Source organism: Pseudophryne corroboree, chromosome 5 (genome assembly GCF_028390025.1).
Source record: "Pseudophryne corroboree isolate aPseCor3 chromosome 5, aPseCor3.hap2, whole genome shotgun sequence".
Classification (NCBI taxonomy): Eukaryota; Metazoa; Chordata; class Amphibia; order Anura; family Myobatrachidae; genus Pseudophryne; species Pseudophryne corroboree.
Window position 1 is genome coordinate 128596125 of NC_086448.1, and position 17127 is coordinate 128613251.

The following is a 17127-nucleotide window of genomic DNA, read 5'->3' on the forward strand; positions in this document are numbered from 1 at the left end:
ATGACATGCATATCTACTTTGGGAGCCATCTCCCTTTTTAAACAATCCCAGGATAATTAGAATTCCATTTCTTTGGAATTCTAAACTTCTTACTGGGTGTAACCCAAGCCTCTTGCATAATTTCCATCAGCTGTTCTGACCCAGGAAACTCAGTCCTAACTGTTTTGGGACGTTTAAACACAGGTGCCTTAGATTTTAACAAAGGCTCTGCTGCTTCCTCTAAGGAGAGAATGGCTTTCATAGCACTAATTAGCTCAGGTATGTCCACTGAGCTGAGGCCTTCATCCTCGTCTCTGTAAGCAGACCCGGAGTGTGATGAGTTCTCATCCTCCGATGAGTCCTCATCTGAAACATGTGTAGATTGTGAAGATGTTGTATCATGTCTATGTGATTTATTTACTACTGGCCTATCAGCCTGTTTTTGTTGAGAGGCTGCAGATTTCTGTACTGGATGTGATAAAACACAGGGGGAATGTTGCATGTAAGGGTTAATAGGGTAACATATCCCTGGTATAGGAGCTGGCATTATCCGCTCAGCTATACTGGCTAATGTCTGTGCAAAAGTAGTCCATGGGGGTTAAACTTGAACCTGTGCCTGCCTCGGATTATTCAGGAGGCTTTGGTGAAAGCTAAAACAGTTTGTACATAATCCATTTTGAACCAAATCTTGAGAGGTTAACCCAGCTTTGCAAGACAAACATGAAATGAGTGTTGGTGCTGCTGTGGAGAGTGTATCCTCCTCAATCTTGCCTCTCTTAGACATGATAAATCACACACCTGTACAGTGTTAACTACACAATTTGTGACTGCAATCACTTTAAAATTTGTTAAAGTGATATACAATCCGATCCCTCCCTGCTTTGCACCAGCATTCAGGATTGGAATACACAGAAACTGACAGAATATAGTAAAGTCAGCAATCACACTAGCAATCAGTTACAGGTTATACATTAGTATAATAAGCAATATGAGCACATAATTAACTACAGATACATTTCAAGTATATAGGAGAAACATATTACTGCATTACCTTATATAGGACTTTATCGTATTCAGTCGCACAGTGAAAGAAACAGCAGCAACAGTTGACAGACTCATGTGCATCAGGCACTTATGCAACTATTCGTACTCAAAGGTAGATAAGAGACTTAGGGGGTCATTCCGAGTTGATCGCTCGCCAGCTGTTTTTAGCAGCCGTGCAAACGTTATGCCGCCTCTCACTGGGAGTGTATTTTAGCTTAGCAGAAGTGCGAATGAAAGGATCGCACAGCGGATACAAAATAATTTTGTGCAGTTTCAGAGTAGCTTCAGACCTACTCAGCGCTTGCGATCACTTCTGACTGTTCAGTTCCTGTTTTGACGTCACGAACACGCCCTGCGTTTGCCTAGCCACGCCTGCATTTTTTCTGGCACGCCTGCGTTTTTCCAAACAATCCCTGAAAACGGTCAGTTGACACCCAGAAACGCCCACTTCCTGTCAATCACTCTGCGGCCAGCAGTGCGACTGAAAAGCTTTGCTAGACCTAGTGTGAAACTATATCGCGGTTGTGAAAGTACGTCGCGCGTGCGCATTGCGCCGCATGCGCAGAAGTGAGTTTTTTGCATCATCGCTGCGCAGCGAACATTTTCAGCTAGCGATCAACTCGGAATGCCCCCATTAGTGCTGTATAACCCGGCTCAGGAGAGTGGGATACAGGGAGACTTCACCCCGCTTCCAGGACTGATCAATACGTTAGTGAACGCTGAGTTTATCTAGATGCTTTAAGTGTACACAACCACCCCATAAACCTACAGTGAACACAGACGCCCAAGTGAACACCGGCGCACCAGTCATACAGCCGCCTATGCTGTGACCGGGTCCTTTTAGATGCACAGCGTCTCAGACGGAAGCGGGAACTCAGTTCATGGCAGGAAACTCTGAGGAAACTGGTCATGAACTGGGGGGAGGGGCGACCAAGGGAGCGTCTTACTCACCACTGCTGACATCAACCCCCGCCGCCTCATACTACCCCCCTGGAGCCTATGATCCCTGAGGCCTAGCGCTGGTGCACCCGAGGTGGCTGCAGCATCAGGGACTGTTTGGTAGTCTACATTATAAAACAGTGCGGCTGTGTCTCGCGTTTCCCCTTCTAAGCGGAACCGATGCCTTACCTTCTCCCCATGCTCCGGCCACAGATTGGTAACTTCTGCTGGAGTTGCGTTGCTAGTACATCCTACACAGACGTCCGCCGAAACAGCACTGTACACATGGGCAAGCATTGTCGTGACCCGGCGGGGAGTTGTTGGAGCGACTCTTTCTAATGGTACGTATAAGAAGCTCTTTAGAAAGATTGCTCCAAAAAAATAGTAAGACTATAAAAGAAAAATAATAAAAAGCTTATGGCTGCTAAAAACAGCAGCCCCTTGACCATGGTCCGGCTCCTGCCGCACCAAACAAAAAAACTGAATTGCCTGAGCCAGGAGGTGGGGATATAGGAGACTGGCACGGTGCATTCTGGGAGGCCGAAAGCTTTGATCATTGGTGCCAATTCGCTGTCGCTACCTCATATCCCAATGTTTATCCTGTGGATAACCTATGGACCCTGCAGGAGAAATAGATATGCTAACAGAATTAGGAAATACAAAGTGCAGGTTACCTCCCACATGGACTTCCCAGATCTATACGCCATTAAAAAACAAAAACAAACTGTAGGTAAGTATATACAATTCTCATTAAAAAGCCATCTGGGCATGTTAGCTAAAGGGCAAACAGGACTGCCCAAGTCTACCTGCCCAGGATATGAGCTGATTGAAATTATAAATGTATATATTAGGGTAGAGGGGGACAGTGAATAAAACTGCAAAAAACATTTATACAAGATTAGTTCATTGTCCAGTTAATTCTCACGCTTTGTGAGATTACCTTGAGATGGTATATGTGTTCCTCTGTATCCAGGTCAATGCAATGAGTTGACTTTTTAACGGACATCACAGACAGGCCAACATCGATGCAGCCGTGTAGCTTTCCTTTCTCCATCTGCAAGGACACAGACCCAGATGGAATATACAAATATACACAGAATCTTCAGAGTAAGCAACCGGTTTATGACAAATTGTCCCAAAGCGACTTCCATCTAGCAGACATTTCTGAAAACAATGTATGTGGTTTGAGGAGTGACATTTGCAAATGTTCCAAAAGTTGGAGATACAGTGCGCCAATGACCTACAGACTGTGGCCACAAAGCTGAAGCTAGGTTTGTAAGAATGGAGCCTAGATATACATGAGGCGCTAGGGACACTGATAAGACATATGGACAAGGCTTCCAAATTCAAAGTATTAAAATAAACACTCATTCCTTGTGAGGGAAAGATGCAAAAAACCAAGACTAGTTTTAGCAAAGATATTAGGTTCCTATTGGCTCAAAATCCCTACGTCACAAGTATATAGGTTAGAATCAACTTTAAAGAAAAGAAAAAATAATTTCAAGCGTAAAAAGAAAACAGAAAAAAGTTATCGACAAATCGTTGTGTTGTATATATATTTTTGAGTTGTATTTACCCAGAAAGGACTTGTTAAAGGCATCTATATAATATACACATATATGCACAATATACATGTACAAAAATAAAACGTATATATTGTTTAGAGTGGTACCCGGTTGATAGATCTACAATAAAAAGACAGTCAATAAGTTGACCCCAAGTGGTCAGCATGCACAAGGTCGACAGGGTCAAAAGGTTGACAAGTAAAAAATTGACGGTGCTCAAGGTCGATAGGTTCAAAAAGTCAACATAACAATGGTCGACACAAGTTTTTGTTTTTCTCTCTCTCAACATCATCATTTATCATCCATGTGGAATACGATTCGGAATAGTAACTTTGCCCTTTCCACTAATTTGGCTCAGGTATGGTGAAACGGGTTGGAGCTGGTATCCAGACTGACAAAGTGCAAGCTGTCAGGATCCCAACAGTGGCATCCCCAGGATCCCGACAGCTGATATATTAAATCCATCCCGATAAAACATACAAAATAACACAAAACCCCCCCAAAAAATTGGCGTCAACCTTTTTTGTGTCTACCATTTTCATGTCAACCTTTTGACCCCATCTACCTTATGACCCTGTCGATAATTTGGGGTCGACCTACTGACGGTAGGTTTAGGTTTAAAGATCTGTAAGTGAAGCATTTAATGAAGGCTCCAACACAAACTGTCATCAAACATTGGGGCAGATTTATTAACCCGGAGAAGGCATAAGGAAGTGATAAACCAGTGACATGTGCAAGGTGATAAATGCACCAGCCAATTAGATCCTGTTAATTTACATATTGGAGCTGATTGGCTGTTGCTTTTATCACCTTGCACATATCACTGGTTTATCACTTCCTTATGCCTTCTCCAGGTTAATACATCTGCCCCATTAAACTTAATTACAGATATTTCCAATATGGTAATATACCCCACCATCACACGCACCCAATGTTCCTACTCTATTCTTCAGGTCTATTCAAGAACAGCATTGTATACACCAGTTTCTATGGCCTGTAAGCTACCTACATTGTTAAATGTAATGTAATGCCCTGGCTAGCTGCATACTATTTGTTAGCCTGACAACCCTTAACGCCTGCTCTACTCTGAAGGACACTGGAAATACGAACAATGTTACAATCACTCTCAAACATTCTATTATTATACTGTGCGTCTGTGAACGTTTCCTTATCCATTCTCTCTAGGTTTTCCTACAGGTCTGTGACATATTATGGACTACTCTATTGTACAGCACAGCACAGATGATCACAGCTACATATACATAATTAATTAATAAAGTATAAAATAAGGACCTTCATTTGCAATGTATGTGTTACCACTGCTACACAGTAGATATTGGAATAACAAAAAATGCAACTTACGTCCGTTACGCCCTTGGCATACTTCAAAATCCCTTTGTCCAGATAGAAGTATCTCTAAAGAAAAGTAACACAAACATAAGAAAGTAACAATGACTGTTTCCTACATTAAATACCCAATTATGTACATACACAGCATACTGTACAGTAGTTCTCTGCAAATTCTGCCGTCACCTTCAAAATAAGAAGCAGCCTATAATTACAGCTTGATAGCCACATAGATTTTGGCAGGAAATTCACTTTGATGTTCTTGTTTAAGGAAGTCTGTGACCGAATTATTACATTTACATAGACTATATAAAGTCTGCTAGTATTTGTGCTGTTCTTTTATACATTATATGGTCGTACTTTCAAGGCAACATGGAGCAAAGGTTTTATACTTCAATTGTTGGTAGTGGCCCCGGTTACTACTGTAAATTATAGGACAGATGAGGTCTTGGCTGATACAGGGGGAGTGAGTTCAAGTATTAAAATGTAATCTTGATCTCATCTGTGTACAGGTTGTTGAAGTTTTTAAAGGTAAGCAGGGCTTTGGGGGGGGGGGGGGGGGGAATTCATGGGCTGCCATGAAGTGTTTCATAGAAAAGGAATTATGGTAAGCATAATTCGCTGGTTTCTTTTTCCTACTTCATGGCACCCCTTACTATGGGATATACTAAAGGGAGGGACAGCAATAAATCACAATTCATAACTTAGCCATATTGCACAAGTGATTTTTATTTATACCAACACTTGCTTAAGAACTTTGTCTCCAAAGTAAGCGTTAGCAATATCTAGAGCGCAATATTTAGAAAAAGTATTCACCGACGATCATGTGGCAGCAGCACAGATATCCTTGATCGACACCTGCGCCTTCTTGGCCCATGAAACTGACACTGCCTTTGTTGAATGTGCCTTGGTGCCTTCTGGAATCTTACAACCACTCTTCTGGTACACAAACGAGATCAGTTCCTTTATCCATCTTGCGATAGTCTGTTTTGTAGGTGCACAACCTCTACGTGCTCCTGCTGGTATGATAAAGAGATTCTTTCTTCTTAACTCCTTTATCCTCTCTAAATATACTGATATTGCTCTTACAAGATCCAACATATGTAACTCTTCTTCTTTCTCGTTAGCTGGTATTTCTGGTTAGCTAGTATTCTCCGATACTGAAACTTAGGTACTTCCTGTCATCTTTGTTGATAGGGATATGCAAGTATGCATACTTTACGTCTATAGGGGCCAGGAAATCTCCTCTCCTTACCCCCATCAGAATTGATTTCAATGTCTTCATATGAAACTTTCTTTTTCTTATAACTTTGTTCAGAGCCCTGAGGTCCATTATCGTCCTAAATCCCCCTGACTTCTCCACCAGAAACAGACGGGAATAAAATCCTTTTTTCCTTTCTTACAGTGGAACCCAGAATTGATCACATTTTCCAGGATCTCTTTCAAAGCCATATTTTCCTGTTTTAAGGACGGCATTCTTGATTCCTGGAAACAGGTGCTATAGCCACCCCTGATTTAAGTGACACTGAAGCAGAAATATGCAGTTTCTTCAAAGCACACTACATTTTTTTATCCATTGAATCATGCAACACAGCACCATCTTCTATAGTAGCCCTGGTTGTCACTTCTGCAACTGCCACATCTACTCTACGTATGCTACACCAACCCATCAACTTTTCATTCTTAATGGGACAATGCAGTTAATTCTGGACCTGTCCTCAAACAGCAAATCCTGCTCCTCCTGCTGCACCACTTCTTTGTAATTTATCAATTTATAGATATTTTTCATTACCATATCAACAATTTCCATATTAAACTATATAATTATCCTCCAGAATCTCTCTTGATTCTGCACTCGACACATCAGCCAGATCCTCCATAGACAGAAACTCTTGTGATAACATTCCATAATCATAGTCCAGACTAGTTTGGGATCTGGATCTTTTTAACTCCTTGGAGAAATTCATCCTTGGATACAAAAGTTCTCTTCATTCATTTCATCAACTCTAATAACGGACTATGGGGTATATGCAATTGCGGTCGAATTGCCGCAAATGTCGAAAAACGGGGCATTTTCGACACAAAAAAAATATTTGACAATGCAATACAGTACTTTTCGACAAAAAAACGGCCGTTTCAGATTCGACTTTTTGAAATTCGACAGTTGTCAAATTCGACATGTCTGCATTGGTAAAAATGCGGCTTTTCGACAAAAGTATATTCAATTGAAGAGTGTCGATTCGACAACACAGTGCTTTTTGACAGTCATTTCGTCAATTTCAGTCCGCCTCATTTTGGTGGCGGAATCTAATAAAATTTTTTAAAAACATGCTTTTGTTGTGTGGTTTTTTTTGTTGCTAATAGCATATCTATTTATATTAGAAGGGATTATACACTTTGTTTGTCTATTAGGAGCCACAAGTATTATTTATATATTTTTTTAAATAATTTTTTTTTTTTTTTTTTTTTTTTACTGACTAAAATAATATGAAGAGATCAGAGCATGTTTTTCAGTGGGAAGGGGTGGGAATGGGTTAAAAATCTTGAAAAAAAATGCGTGGGGTCCCCCCTCCTAAGCATAACCAGCCTCGGGCTCTTTGAGCCGGTCCTGGTTGTAAAAATACGGGGGGGGGGGGGGAATTGACAGGGGATCCCCCGTATTTTTACAACCAGCACCGGGCTCTGCATCCCAGGTCCTGGTGCAAAAAATACGGGGGACAAAAAGCGTAGGGGTCCCCCGTATTTTTAACACCAGCACCGGGCTCCACTAGTCAGATAATGCCACAGCCAGGGGACACTTTTTTATATCGGTCCCTGCGGCCCTGGCATTAAATCACTAACTAGTCACCCCTGGCCGGGGTACCCTGGAGGAGTGGGGACCCCTTAAATCAAGGGGTCCCCCCCTCCAGCCACCCAAGGGCCAGGGGTGAAGCCCGAGGCTGTCCCCCCCCATCCAAGGGCTGCGGATGGGGGGCTGATATAGCCTTGTGTCAAATAAAAGAATATTGTTTTTTGTAAAAATACGGGGGATCCCCTGTCAATTTTTTCCCGTATTTTTACAACCAGGACCGGCTCAAAGAGCCCGAGGCTGGTTATGCTTAGGAGGGGGGACCCCACACAATTTTTTTCTGGGTTTTTTATACACTTTTGTGCCGTCCAAAAAGTTGAATCCAGGACGCACATATCCGTCAATTGGTCCGTTTTTCGACAGCGGGACTGTCGAATCTGTTTTTTATTGAATATGTCGAATTCGGGTCCCGGCGGCAGGGTGACTGACTGTCGAATTGTGTCGAATTAAAAAACGGTCGAATTCCAGCCTGTATTCGACCGCAATTGCATATACCCCTATATGCATCAGCAGCAGGTACTGATTCTTTAGTGCAATCACTACACAGATTCTCAACCCCGAGAATGGTTCATCACATGCAGGACAAATCCTAGACAGATTCTTCTTCTTGCAAATCCTCTTCTTTGCTCCAGAAATAAACAACCAATGAACTATCAGAACCCTAACTAATCTGAGAACATGCATAAGTAAGTAACCAGCCCTCTGAGAGGACATACCGCGGCTGGGCAGCAACAGGCTTGTGGGGAGAAGGTTCTTCCTTGCTAATTCCGGTAAGCATAAGGGCTTCAAAGCTGCTCCATACCTTTTGGTGCACTGCGCCATCTTTATTAGCCCTTTGCCCTTTGATCCGGCCGGGCACATGCGAAGTGGGCCGCAGCAATGCTTCTTGGGATTGCACGAGTCACCAGCACTTCCGGTGCGCATCACCCACCTGGAAGCCACAAAAACCCGGCAATACAGTGAACACTGAGCCACGGACCGCCCATTCACTGCCGTACCAGCGCATCATGCGACCGCGTCCAGCCTCTGCCCGGGGCCCCAACCCCACCACAGAGTGCAGCTTTACCATGGCCAATCTGGGAACAAACATGAAGTAAGCCCTATAAAATAACAAACAACCTCACACTGTCTATACTGAAGAATACCGGAAAAAAAGACTGGGAGGAAGGGGAGGAGTACAACTATATACCCATGATGGGCGGATCCTAAGAGAAAAAACCTCCTAACTAATTAAGGAGAAGTTAACCCATAGTAAGGGCTGCCATGAAGTAGGAAAAAATAAGATTTTACTTACCGGTAAATCTATTTCTCGTAGTCCGTAGTGGATGCTGGGGACTCCGTAAAGAACATGGGGAATAGACAGGCTCCGCAGGAGACATGGGCACTTTAAGAAAGAATTTAGATTCTGGTGTGCTCTGGCTCCTCCCTTTATGTCCCTCCTCCAGACCTCAGTTAGAGAAACTGTGACCGGAAGAGCTGACAGTACAAGGAAAGGATTTTGGTAATCCAGGGAAAGATACATACCAGCCACACCAATCACACCGTATAACTTGTGATAAACTTACCCAGTCAACAGTATGAACAACAACAGAGCATCAGTTCAACCCTGATGCAACTATAACATAACCCTTATTGCAGCAATAACTATATACAAGTATTGCAGAAGAAGTCCGCACTTGGGACGGGCGCCCAGCATCCACTACGGACTACGAGAAATAGATTTACCGGTAAGTAAAATCTTATTTTCTCTAACGTCCTAGTGGATGCTGGGGACTCCGTAAGGACCATGGGGATTATACCAAAGCTCCCAAACGGGCGGGAGAGTGCGGATGACTCTGCAGCACCGATTGAGCAAACACAAGGTCCTCCTCAGCCGGGGTATCAAACTTATAGAACTTTGCAAAAGTGTTTGAACCTGACCAAGTAGCCGCTCGGCACAGCTGTAATGCCGAGATCCCTCGGGCAGCCGCCCAAGAAGAGCCCACCTTCCTAGTGGAATAGGCCTTAACTGATTTTGGCAGCGGCAATCCAGCCGCAGAATGAGCCTGCTGAATCGTGTTACAGATCCAGCGAGCAATAGTTTGCTTTGAAGCAGGAGCACCAAGCTTGTTGGAAGCATACAGGATAAACAAAGACTCTGTTTTCCTGACCCTAGCCGTTCTGGCTACATAAACCTTCAAAGCCCTGACCACATCAAGCAACTCGGAATCCTCCAAGTCAGTAGTAGCTACAGGCAAATTATATGAAAAGATGAAACCACTTTCGGCAGGAATTGTGGACGGGTCCTCAATTCTGCTCTATCCGCATGGAAAACCAATTCTGACACACGCCTTGCCGAAGCTAGTAGCATGACCACCTTCCACGTGAGATATTTAAATTCCACCGTTTTGAGTGGTTCAAACCAGTGCGATTTCAGGAAACTCAACACCACGTTAAGATCCCAAGGTGCCACTGGAGGCACAAAAGGGGGCTGAATATGCAGCACTCCCTTTACAAACGTCTTAACTTCAGGTAGAGAAGCCAGCTCTTTTTGAAAGAAAATGGATAGGGCCGAAATCTGGACCTTAATGGAACCCAATTTTAGGCCCAAAGTCACTCCTGACTGTAGGAAGTGAAGGAAACGGCCCAGCTGGAATTCCTCCGTAGGGGCATTCCTGGCCTCACACCAAGCAACATATTTTCGCCATATACGGTGATAATGTTGAGCTGTCACGTCCTTCCTAGCCATTATCAGCGTAGGAATAACCTCATTCGGAATGCCTTTCTCTGCTAGGATCCGGTGTTCAACCGCCATGCCGTCAAACGCAGCCGCGGTAAGTCTTGGAACAGACAGGGCCCCTGTTGCAACAAGTCCTGTCTTAGAGGAAGAGGCCACGGGTCCTCTGTGAGCATTTCTTGCAGATCTGGATACCAAGTCCTTCTTGGCCAATCTGGAACAATGAGTATTGTTCTCACTCCTCTTTTTCTTATGATTCTCAGCACCTTGGGTATGACAGGAAGAGGAGGAAATACATAGACCGACTGGAACACCCACGGTGTCACCAGTGCGTCCACAGCTATCGCCTGAGGGTCTCTTGACCTGGCGCAATACCTCTGTAGCTTTTTGTTGAGGCGGGATGCCATCATGTCCACCTGTGGCAGTTCCCACTGACTTGCAATCTGCGTGAAGACTTCTTGATGAAGTCCCCACTCTCCCGGGTGGAGGTCGTGCCTGCTGAGGAAGTCTGCTTCCCAGTTGTCCACTCCCGGGATGAACACTGCTGACAGTGCGCTTACGTGATTCTCCGCCCAGCGAAGAATTCTGGTGGCTTCCTTCATTGCCACCCTGCTCCTTGTGCCGCCTTGTCGAGTTTACATGAGCCACAGCGGTGATGGTGTCTGACTGAATCAGAACCGGTTGGTCGCGAAGCAGGGTCTCCGCTTGACGTAGGGCGTTGTATATGGCCCTTAGTTCCAGGATGTTGATGTAAAGGCAAGTCTCCTGACTTGACCACAGACCTTGGAAATTTCTTCCCTGTGTGACTGCTCCCCACCCTCGGAGGCTTGCATCCACGGTCACCAGGACCCAGTCCTGAATGCCGAATCTGCGGCCCTCGAGAAGGTGAGCACTCACTCTGCAGCCACCACAGGAGAGACACCCCCTGGCCCTGGGGGATAGGGTGATTAACCGATGCATCTGAAGATGTGATCCAGACCATTTGTCCAGTAAGTCCAATTGAAAGGTCCTCGCATGGAACCTGCCGAAGGGAATGGCCTCGTATGATGCCACCATCTTTCCCAGGACTCGAGTGTAGTGATGCACCGACACCTGTTTTGGTTTCAACAGTTTTCTGACCAGTGTCATGAGTTCCTGAGCTTTTTCTATCGGGAGATAAACCCTTTTCTGGTCTTAAATATTCTCGGAGCCGTGGAGAGACCAAACGGCAACGTCTGAAATTGGTAATGACAATCCTGTACCACAAATCTGAGGTACGCCTGATGAGGTGGATAAATGGGGACATGAAGGTATGCATCCTTTATGTCCAGAGACACCATAAAATCCCCCCCTTCCAGGCTTGCGATGATCGCTCTCAGCGATTCCATCTTGAACCGGAACCTTTTCAGGTACGTGTTCAGGGATTTTAAATTCAATATGGGTCTGACCGAACCGTCCGGTTTCTGTACTACAAACATGGTCGAATAATAACCCCTTCCTTGTTGAAGAAGGGGAACCTTGACCACCACCTGTTGAAGATACAATTTGTGAATTGCAGTTAACACTATTTCCCTCTCGAGGGGGGAATTCCAGCTTGTATCCCTGAGACACAATATCTATTGCCCAGGGATCCAACTGGGAGTGAACCCACTTGTGGCTGAAATTTCGGAGACGCGCACCCACCGGGCCTAGCTCCGCCTGTGGAGCCCCAGCGTCATGCGGTGGATTTTGTGGAAGCCGGGGAGGACTTCTGTTCCTGGGAACTAGCTGTGTTGTGCAGCTTCTTTCCTCTTCCCCTGCCCCTGGCAAGAAAGGACGCACCTCGGACTTTCTTGCTTTTCTGTGATCGAAAGGACTGCATTTGGTAATACGGTGCTTTCTTAGGCTGTGAGGAAACATATGGCAAAAAATTTGACTTTCCAGCAGTAGCTGTGGAGACAAGGTCCGAGAGATCCTCCCCAAACAATTCCTCGCCCTTGTAAGGTAAAACCTCCTTGTGCCTTTTTGAGTCGGCATCACCTGTCCATTGCCGAGTCCACAGGACCCTTCTGGCAGAAATCGACATAGCATTTATTCTAGAACCCAGTAGACTAATGTCTCTTTGAGCATCTCTGATATATAGGACAGCGTCTTTTATATGCCCCAGGGTCAATAATATAGTATCCTTGTCTAAGGTATCAAGTTCCTCAGACAGGGTGTCCGTCCATGCTGCTACAGGACTACACACCCAGGCCGACGCGATCGCCGGCCTCAGTAAGGTACCTGAATGTGTATAAATGGACTTCAGGGTACCCTCCTGCTTTCTATCCGCAGCATCTTTGAGGGTAGCCGTATCCTGTGACGGCAGGGCTACCTTCTTGGATAAGCGTGTTAAAGCTTTGTCCACCCTAGGGGAGGATTACCAGCGTAACCTGTCCGTTGGCGGGAAAGGATACGCCATAAGAATCCATTTGGAAATCTGCAGTTTTTTATCTGGAGATTCCCAAGCCTTTTCACATAACTCATTTAGCTCGTGTGAAGGGGGAAAGGTCACCACCTGCCTCTTTTCCCCATACATATGAACCCACTTGTCAGGGACTGGGGTTTCCTCTGTGATGTGCAACACATCCTTAATTGCTATAATCATATAACGGATGGATTTAGCCAATTTTGGCTGTAACTTTGCATCATCGTAATCGACACTGGAATCAGATGTCGGTATCTGTGTCAACAATTTGGGATAGTGGGCGCTTCTGAGACCCTGACGGCCTCTGCGACATAGGATCAGGCATGGGCTGAGACCCTGACTGTCCTGAGGCTTCAGCTTTTTCCAACCTTTTATGCAAGGAATTAACATTATCATTTAAAACCTTCCACATATCCATCCAATCACGTGTCGGCGCCGTCGGCGGAGACACCACATTCATTTGCTCCCGCTCTGCTTCCACATAGCCTTCCTCGTCAAACATGTCGACACAAGCGTACTGACACACCACACACACAGGGAATGGAGACCGTTCCCCCACAAGGCCCTTTGGAGAGACAGAGAGAGAGTATGCCAGCACACACCCCAGCGCTATAAACCCAGGAATAACACAGTAACTTAATGTTAACCCAGTAGCTGCTGTTATATTGATTTTTGCGCCTAATTATGTGCCCCCCCTCTCTTTTTACCCTCTTCTACCGTGTATCTGCAGGGGAGAGCCTGGGGAGCTTCCTCTCAGTGGAGCTGTGGAGAAAAAATGGCGCTGGTGAGTGCTGAGGAAGAAGCCCCGCCCCCTCGACGGCTGGCTTCTGTCCCGCTTAAATATGTATTTTCTTGGTGGGGGCTCATACATATATACAGTGCCCAACTGTATATATGTTCACTTTTGCCAAAAAGAGGTCCCCCCTGCGCACTGCACCCTTACAGTGACCGGAGTATGTGAGGTGTGTGGGAGCAATGGCGCACAGCTGCAGTGCTGTGCGTTACCTCAGTGAAGACCGGAGTCTTCTGCTGCCGATTTCGAAGTCTTCTTGCTTCTCATACTCACCCGGCTTCTGTCTTCCAGCTGTGCGAGGGGGACGGCGGCGCGGCTCTGGGATCGGACGACGAGGGTGAGATCCTGTGTACGATCCCTTTGGAGCTAATGGTGTCCAGTAGCCTAAGAAGCAGGACCTAGCTTCAGAGAGTAGGGCTGCTTCTCTCACCTCTGTCCCACGATGCAGGGAGTCTGTTGCCAGCAGAGCTCCCTGAAAATAAAAAACCTAACAAAATACTTTCTTACAGCAAGCTCAGGAGAGCTCACTGAAAAGCACCCAGCTCGTCCGGGCAGTGTCTCAAACTGAGGTCTGGAGGAGGGACATAGAGGGAGGAGCCAGAGCACACCAGAATCTAAATTTTTTCTTAAAGTGCCCATGTCTCCTGCGGAGCCCGTCTATTCCCCATGGTCCTTACGGAGACCCCAGCATCCACTAGGACGTTAGAGAAAGAAAGCAGTATTTCTAGACAGGGGGTTTCCAAATGCAATTCACAATCTGCTGCTCAGCGGAACATTGGAGCAATTGTGGAAGTCTTGGTCTTTTTATATACAGGTTAGTGTATGGAATATATTATTCATAATTAACATTATAGATGGTCTATAACAGGTTGTATCAAACATATTAAACTAATATAAATAACTTAAGTGGTGAGACAAGGATCACAAACACAGGGTAAAAGTTTACACTGCTAATTTATTTTTCACAGCTTTTCCAGAGGTGGGCAATTCACACGTGAACATAAGCAGTTAAGGTGTGTACACACAGTGAGACATTTACTTTCGATTTTGACTATATAGTCAAAATCTCAAGAAAGGGGATCCCGATGCACGGTCCCGCCAGGTCGGCATCGCAAGAAAAGATAGACTGTGCAGGCAAGTCAATCCTTGCTAGATCGGTGTACTATCTAGTTCATCTCACATGTCAATGACATCTCACAGAAGCCGACATCTCACAGAAGCCAAAATCTCACATAAGCCAAAATCGTAAGCAAAGTTCTAATATCTCAAGAAAGTCAAAATCGGTGGTGGTGGGCTCTGGGGAGTTCAAGGGAAATTGCATAGTCAAAATCGGCCATAGCAAGGATCTCACAGTGTGTACACACCTTTACAGTACCAGCAAGCCATAGGTGACAGAATACTTCACAGTAGTTCTTCACATACAAAGTAGAAATGCTCCAGAGACCATTGATCCAGAACCCCTAATAGTAGCCACCACTGGCCTGTCTCGTGTCTGAAAGCATTTTAACAGCAGGCTGGCAGGTGTCTGTAATCATGCTTGCTGTTGCTCAGAATTGATCAAACTGAATAAATGCACTGGATTCCACATATTTATGCTGTCCCTGTGACAATGGTCAGGAAAAGGTTTAGCATCCCATAATAAAGAAAAAAAAAAATACAAACTATTATCATCATCCTAACCATTGCTTCTTTTCTCTCCTTAAATCTCAGAGATGGTTCAGGTGCATCAATTCAAGAATAGCTTTTTCTCATCGGTTATCGTCTGTTTTACTTTGTAATGGTGATTTGTAACCTATGGATGGCCTGGATTGTAATTTCATTGTGCTTTTTTACAATGACTATAAAAATATCTAGCAATAAACATAACGGAACAAGTAGGAGACAGAAGTGCAATTTCTAAGCACACATTCTTCCACCTCATGGTAAGGCGCCTGTCTCTTCTTCATGGCAGCTACTCTCTGGTCCAGAGCGCTGATTAAGCACCGAGATCCACACATACAGCAAACTTTGTAGAAGAAACTGTTTACTGGGTATGTGCAGCAGCTCCACTCTGTCCCTTAAACTGCATATTGCAGCAGCTCTAGTAATTGTATTATAGACTGTTGCTATTGTGGTCAAAATCTGAGCTGCCTATGCTGGGGTAACCTTTGTTATTTTTAATGACTTTTTGTTGTCACTATGAGGTTGTAGTTAAATAGTTATTTTACTTTGTTTTTTATTTTAACGCACTCTTTACATACTAGCAGATTATTATGCAACCACTGTTCAATAATACAATCTTTTGAACAGCCAATTGTACATTTTGAAATGTACAGCTTATGTTTTATGCTTGCTTCATGTGCATACTAAATAGACTGAAAAACACAAGCAGCAGACATTAAAAAAGGTTCTTGGTAGACTGGAGATACCATGTAATGCATACTACGTACCCAAGGGGTGTGTCATTGCTGATTAGTAAAATGCTGATGTCTGCTTTAGGAATGCTAAGACTGACCCATAGCGTCATTTTGATTGTTGTTTTTTTAATATGCAGAAACAAAGAGAAATGACATCAGCTATTCACGTACATGTATATCATATATAAAGGAATACTCATACACCCCAAGGGATGTTTGTTCTTTCCTCAATACTAGGTAATGGGGCTCATTAATTTACAATCAAATTGAGGCAATTCCCCGTTTTGCTGATAACTGGGTCGGGTCATCTGCAAAATCCAACATGTTGGAAATCCTTGATTTGCGAATTCTGACCCAAAAATGATAAAAAATATTTTAATGTGCTGTATTTTGGTAATTCACTGCTCATCTGATCATATATCTGCAAATTGGAGCCGGGACGCATTCCCCGATTATTTCTGATAAACTGCTAAATTCTACGTGTTAAACAAACCCGGAACCTGTGATTGCAATCATTTGTGGGAAGGAATCAGCAAATCGAGGATTTCCAATAGATAAAACATATGTGGAAAGTAAGTCTGTACTGGTTGACAAAAAACACTATTCCAGCAGTCAATGTGACAGCAATAATAATAGTAATAATAATAATAATAATAATAATAATAATAATAATAATAATAATAATAGTGGCTCCTCCAGCATCTGTGTGGGATGTCACTAAGGCATACCAGAGAGGAATGATAAGTTAAAAAGTAATCTATGGGGTCGATTCAATTCAGTGACAGTTGAATAGTGCTGGGAGTTAGCTCCCGTCGCTATTCAATTCAGCTCATGTTAAGTCGGCGAAGGCCCGTTCTTGCCGACTTAACAGGTTGAATTGTCGGGAGAACGGGCATTCTCCGACTTAACTCCCTGCCACGATGTGGATTCCCGACAGAATCAGCCACGCGCTGGCCACGCGGCAGCACTTTTGTCAGATTTCTTCTGTCATCCCCCGGGGGTGAGAGAAGAACTCCCAACAATTGGTGTCACTTGGCGCTGTATTGAATAGTGCCGGGAGCTAACTCCCGGCGCT

General features: G+C 44.4%; 1 protein-coding gene across 8 annotated transcripts in view; it reads right to left on the minus strand.

Annotated features, from left to right (window-relative positions):
• Window positions 1-17127, minus strand: part of OSBPL3 (oxysterol binding protein like 3) — a 404452-nt gene that overhangs the window by 78676 nt on the left and 308649 nt on the right. For all 8 annotated transcript variants that reach the window (XM_063921703.1, XM_063921704.1, XM_063921708.1 and 5 more), the window contains 2 exons: window positions 4890-4943; window positions 2903-3016 (listed from right to left, as the gene is read on the minus strand). In XM_063921703.1, coding sequence (XP_063777773.1) covers window positions 2903-3016; window positions 4890-4943 — 168 coding nt within the window. The remainder of the gene's footprint in view (window positions 1-2902; window positions 3017-4889; window positions 4944-17127) is intronic.